This window comes from Gekko japonicus, unplaced genomic scaffold (genome assembly GCF_001447785.1).
Source record: "Gekko japonicus isolate JY-2015 unplaced genomic scaffold, Gekko_japonicus_V1.1 scaffold7516, whole genome shotgun sequence".
NCBI lineage: Eukaryota > Metazoa > Chordata > Lepidosauria > Squamata > Gekkonidae > Gekko > Gekko japonicus.
Window position 1 is genome coordinate 2,392 of NW_015172792.1, and position 6,104 is coordinate 8,495.

Below are 6,104 nucleotides of genomic sequence, written 5' to 3' on the forward strand. Positions count from 1 at the left end.
GACTTGGCCACAGTTATCCACGCAACGGTCACCTCGAGGTTGGACTACTGCAATGCTCTCTACATGGGGCTGCCCTTGTCGCAGATCCGGAAGCTGCAGCTGGTGCAGAATGCAGCAGCCAGGCTGCTGATGGGCCTCTCTAGGCGAGACCACGTCCAGCCTGCTCTGAAGGCGCTGCACTGGCTGCCAAAAGCGTACCGGGTCCGCTTCAAAGTGCTGGTTCTTACCTATAAAGCCCTATATGGCCAGGGTCCAGCCTACCTAAGGGACCGTCTTTCCCCATATGTTTCCCCAAGAGCACTACGGTCGGGGGCAAAACAACTTTTGGCTGCCCCAGCCCCTAGAGATGTCAAATATGCTGCGACTAGGACCAGGGCTTTTTCGGTGGCGGCTCCTATCTGGTGGAATGAGCTCCCGGAGGAGATCAGGGCCCTGCGGGACCTTATGCAGTTCCGCAGGGCCTGCAAGACGGAGCTCTTCCGCCAGGCTTTTGAGTAGGAGCCGCTGCCACCACTATTCCATCACCGCGCTGGAGAACGGAAATAGCGCAGATCAATTAAGAGGAGACAGTAGAACCTCTGAACATTGTATGGGAGACTCGGTCTGGAACGATATTGCGCGAGCACCAATTTTAAATGTTAAAACGTAAACGTACTTGACTGTTTTATTTGGTTTTTGTGGCTATGTATGGCAATTTGCCTCTTGTTAGCCGCCCTGAGGCCATGGGAAAGGGCGGGATAGAAGTCAAATAAATAAATAAATAATTCAACTTATGTATGTGCGCTATGATTTACAAATGTATTGTTTGATCGTCAATTAAGTTTATAAAATTCTAGGGAAAAAATCCCAGTCTGATTTGTTGTTGTTCAGTCGCACAGTCGAGTCCGACTCTTCGCGAGCCCGTGGACCAGCTCCCGCCAGGCCCTCCTGTCTTCCGCCGTCCTCTGAAGTCGGCTCAACTTCATGTTCGTTGCATCGATGACACTGTCCAACCATCTCATCCTTTGCCGTCCCCGTCTTCTTTGACCTTCAGTCTTTCCCAGCATCAGGGTCTTCTTATCCAGTGAGGGCTCCCTTCTCATTGGGTGGCCAAAGTATTTGAGCTTCAGTTTCATTATCTGGCCTTCCAGGGAACAGTCAGGGTTGATTTCTTTTAGGATGGACTGATTTGATCTCCTTGCAGTCCAAGGGACTCTCAAGAGTCTGATACTCTACCTAACAGCCTTGAGGTCTCCCAGAATTATAACTCATCTCCAGACAACATAGATCAGCTCCCCTGGAGAAAATGGCTTCTATGGGAGGTGGACTCTACGGCATTCTACCCCGCTGAATCCCCTCCCCTCCCAAACCTCGCCTTCCCCAGGTTCCACCCCCCAAATCTCCAGGTTATTTCCTAGCCTGAAGTTGGCCACTCAGCACTACGTAAGTTAGGACTTGGGAGGTTTCAAACTCCCTGCCCTTGGCCCTGTGATGCAAACCAAAGCTTCAGCCAGGAGCCACCTTTCCCACTAGCCACTATTCCTGTGCTCTCCCCCACCACACCCCTGATCACCAGAAATCTGTGGGTGACTCAGTTTTTCGTCCAGCTTTAAACTATGGATTTCGGCAGACCAAGGCCCTGGCAAAGACATAGGAACAGGCTAGGAACCCGGGAGGGACGGATGAAGCCAGAAGCCGGTTACCTGTCTGCAGGGGTCCTTTCGTAGAAAAAGAGATGCAGGAGCTCATTAGCATAGCTCATTAGCATAACTTATTTGCATATGGCACGCCCCCTGATATCACCGGAAGCGTGTCAGAAGGCAGCACACACACACACCCGCTCAGGCTCCACTGGACTGTTTTGGATTGCTAGCTATGGGGGGGGGGGAAATGGGAAGATTTGCCCTCGCAGAGGAGGGAGAGAAGAGAAGAGAAGAGATTGGATTTATACCCCGCCCTTCACTACCCAAAGGTGTCTCAGAGTGGTTTCCAAACTCATTTCCCTTCCCCTCCCCACAACAGACACCCTATGAGGTAGGTGGGGCTGAGAGAGCTCTTGACAGAAACTGCTCTTTTTCAGGAACAGCTCTTGTCAGAACCACGGCTTGCCCAAGGTCATCCAGCCAGGTGCAAGTGGAGGAGTGGGGAATCAAACCCGGTTCTCCCAGATTAGAGTCCGCGCACTTAACCACGACACCAAACTGTATCTAGCAACTGTATCTTGGCCAGGCCTGGCAATCTTAGTAGAGTAATTCATCTGGTTAATTCTGATAACCAGGGCTTTTTTTTAAAGGGGTGTGTGTGTGCCAGAACTCTCATGAGGCTGGGAGCAGGGGGAGGGGCTTGTTGCATGTGCCCGCCCCCTGGGCTTTTTACTGCCGGAGCTCCGCTCCTGTGCGCTCCGGCAGGAAATGAGCCCTGCCTGTCTGTAGGCTAAGGACAGCAGACAGGGTTATCACTCAGAATGCCAGCCTCCAGGTGGGACCCGGGGTTCCCCTGGGATTACAGCCCATCTCCAGGCTACAAAGATCAGTGTGCCTGGAGAAAATGGGTGCTTTGGGCTCTGACCTGGATAGGTGTCAGAATCCACAGCTAACAACGAAGTACACGCATTCAGGAACGGTTATACTTTTATTGCAAAGCTATAGATGCAGTAACACAGGCACTGTTAGGAATGGCCCCAGCCAGTAGAGCCTAATAGGATATCGGGTATTCGTATGCACCCCCCCAGGGCATTGGCCAATTAGGGACCCTCCCGCACGCGGGATAAGTCAGGCAACCGTTAGGTGGCTAACGCTGAGAGCCAGGAGTCTCTCCCGGTACATAGGAGCCCTCCAGACAACACAACCTCCTCCTGCACATCTGTAGAGATAAGCGTTACAGCAAAGGCAGAGCAGCAGGGATAGGAATGCAATAGCAATGAACAAGACACAGAATGAACTCCCCAACCCCCCATGGCAGCATAGCTGACAATAGACCAGGCAAGTCCTATTCCATCAGAACTCGGAAGCGAAGCAGGGTCGACTTGAATGGGAGACCTCCTTGGAATACCAGCAGTCAGGAGGCGGGGGCAGGCTTTATTCAGCCACCTCCCTGAAAACCCTCCAGGCCCCCAGTAGGGGTCAGTCACCAGAGGTCGCCAGGACTTCCAGGTGAACGCACACTCACATGGCACACATACACATGTATGCACATATTGAAGAAGAAGAAGAAGAAGAAGAAGAAGAAGAAGAAGAAGAAGAAGAAGAAGAAGAAGAAGAGGAGGAGGAGGAGGAGGAGGAGGAGGAGATTGGATGTATACCCCGCCCTTCACTACCCGAAGGAGTCTCAGAGTGGCTTAAAGTCTCCTTTCCCTTCCCCTCCCGGTGAGGTCGGTGGGGCTGAGAGAGCTCTTTCGAGGACTGCCCTTGAGAGAACAGCTCCGAGAGAACTTTATGATTGACCCAAAAAGAAAGAAAGAAAAATGGTTGCTTTGGAGGGTGGGCTCTATGGCCTCGTACCCCACCGAGGTCCCTGTCCTCCCCAGGCTCCATCCCCAAATCTCCGGGAGTTTCCCAACCTGGATCTGGCAACCCTAGACCCCCCACCACCAGTGGTCAGTATGGACCTGGCAACCCGATAAATGTCAACTCTGCATTGGGAAATCCCTGGAGATTTGGAGGGCGGAGTCTGGGAAGAGTGGCGTCGGGGGAGGGGAGGGACCCCAACGGGGATGTGGCGCCATGGAACGCGCCCTCGGAGGCAGCCATTTTCTCCAGGGGAACAGATCTCCATCGCCCGGAGATCAATTCTAATTCTGGGAGGACTCCAGCTCCCACCTGGAGATTGGCAGCCCCAAGTGCGGGAACGGAATCTACGGGAGGCAGGCCGGGTGAGCTTGGAGAGAAGAGTGGGAGTCCAGCAGACTAACAAAAACTGTGGCGGCGGGGGCGGGGGGGGGATGAGCTGTTGCGAGTCGCCGCTCGCACCTTCGAGGCGAACGTGGAGTGGGAAGACTCGAGTTCAAATCCCACCCTCAACCACACGGCGTACACAGCGCCTGTCTTCTTCCCAGCCTAACCAACCTCACAGGATAATTGGAGAGGCGGATTGGGGGACAAATCGTTTGCGTGGGGAGGGGGCGCTCCGTGGCCCAGGAGAACCGGGGAAGCCACCGTGACCGCTGACCCATCAGGACTCCCCCCTCCTCCTCCACCACCACCACCTGCATCACTTATCCGTCATCACCTTAGCGTGGTGTAACTTCCACAGGGCCGAGAGGCCCAAAGAAGGCAAAAGGCATGCCCACCGGTGCATCACATGTGAGATCTGGCTTCCTGTGTGCCCGAAAAGGGGAAGTTGGAAGGACAAAGACGTTGACACACGGCACCTCTGCCCAGAGGAGCTCAGGTCTCCGTAAGAAAAGAGGATCCAGCCGGCCTATCCCTCCGCAGGCATCGCAGGCTAAGTTTGCGACACCAAGATGATAGAGCTACCCAAAGCATGTTGGGCATCCCCGAAGGCTTTCGTCCTGGCAGGTGAGTCGGAAGAACCGGTGCCAACTGCAGACCAGAGGTCTTTTTTCTAACTGCCGCATGAAGCAATGCTCCTTCTAAGCTGTGGAGTCTTGTGAGCAAAAATTCTGCTTTGTGCGTGACGAGCATGAAAGCTGTAAGCAGGCAGTTTGGCTGCTGCATCAGTTAGTTTGCTCTGGAGCCGTCCCTTCCTAATACAAAAATGTGTGAGCCGGAGGCTAAGAAACTGTGAGCTGGCTCACACTAACTCAGCTTAGAGGGAACGGGAGCTGCTTCTACCTATATTAACTTTGTCCCCCCCCCCCTTTCCTCTCTGGACATAGCCATAACCACACATTTAAAACCCGCTTAACCTTTAGAGATGCTTCCAGCACAGGGTTGGATGTGGTTTCAAGACTTGAATTCGGTACCCGGTGCCCGAAGCAGTGGCCATCTTGAATTTTCACAGGAATGAATTGCAGGTTATACATTTAAAAAAAAAAAATCTTGAAAGGCAGCCCCGGGGGAGAGACAGCTTTGGTTCAGGATACTGAGAAAATGGCAGGAGAGCGTTAAGTTCTCTTTGCCTGGGTCGATCCAAACCTGAACCCTCCTCTCTGTGGCTTTTTTTAAAAAAATTGGAGGATCTGATCACAGATTGCCCACATAATAAATGTGCTTTTAATTTTTTATATATATACAACTAGGTTTGGGGGGGGGAATCTTTGAAAACGGGCCTACGGGCAGCGATGCAAGTCTGCATCTGTGCTTGGCAGGGGGGAGATGAAGGGTGTGGCTCAGTGGTAAAGACTCTGCTTGGCATGCAGAAGGTCCCAGGTTCAATCCCCAGCATCTCCTTTTGAAAGGACCAGGTGGCGGGTAATATGAAAGACCTCCGCCTGAGACCCTGGAGAGCCATGAAGTGGGACTGTAGCTCAGCGGCAGAGTGTCTGCTTGGCATGCAGGAGGTCCCAGGTTCAATCCCCGGTATCTCCAGTTAAAAGGACCAGGCAGGAGGGGATGGGAAAGACCTCCACCTGAGACCCTGGAGAGCCATGAAGTAGGGCCGTAGCTCAGTGGCAGAGCATCTGCTTGACGTGCAGATGGTCCCAGGTTCAATCTCCAGTCAGAAGGACCAGGCAGGAGGTGATGGGAAAGACCTCATCCTGAGACCCTGGAGAGCGGCTGCCAGTCAGAGTAGGCAATACTGACCTTGATGGTCCAAGAGTCTGATTCAGTATAAGACAGCTGTACACGTTTGTTTATTAGGGAAGGGCTGTGGCTCAGTGGCAGAACATCTGGTTGGCATGCAGAAGGTCCCAGGTTCAATCCCCGGCATCTTCACCTTAAAGGAGGTAGCAGGTGATGTGAAAGGCCTCCACCTGAGAGCCCTGAAGAACAGCCACTGGTCAGAATAGACAAGATTGTCCTCGTGAGACCAAGTGCAGGGCTATTTTTGGGCAGGAACGCACAGGAGCGGAGTTCCGGCCTGCTTCAGAGTTGGCCATGCCCACTACAGCCAAAACGTGCATGGCCACGGAGAGAAGGCCTGGAGAGTGACCCCCCCCGGGCGACTCTGAGGCAGGCGGGCCGGGGGAGGGCTGGAAGGATTGCGGGGCACCCGGGCAAGCC

The 6,104-nt window shown here is 53.5% G+C and overlaps 1 protein-coding gene across 1 annotated transcript in view; it reads left to right on the top strand.

Annotated features, from left to right (window-relative positions):
* Window positions 1–4,368: 4,368 nt before the first annotated feature.
* The window catches only part of LOC107119374 (carcinoembryonic antigen-related cell adhesion molecule 16-like), a 4,135-nt gene continuing 2,399 nt past the window's right edge, over window positions 4,369–6,104 (top strand). The window contains exon 1 of the mRNA XM_015421837.1: window positions 4,369–4,496. Within this exon, the coding sequence (XP_015277323.1) occupies window positions 4,442–4,496 (55 nt within the window). The 5' untranslated portion in view covers window positions 4,369–4,441. The remainder of the gene's footprint in view (window positions 4,497–6,104) is intronic.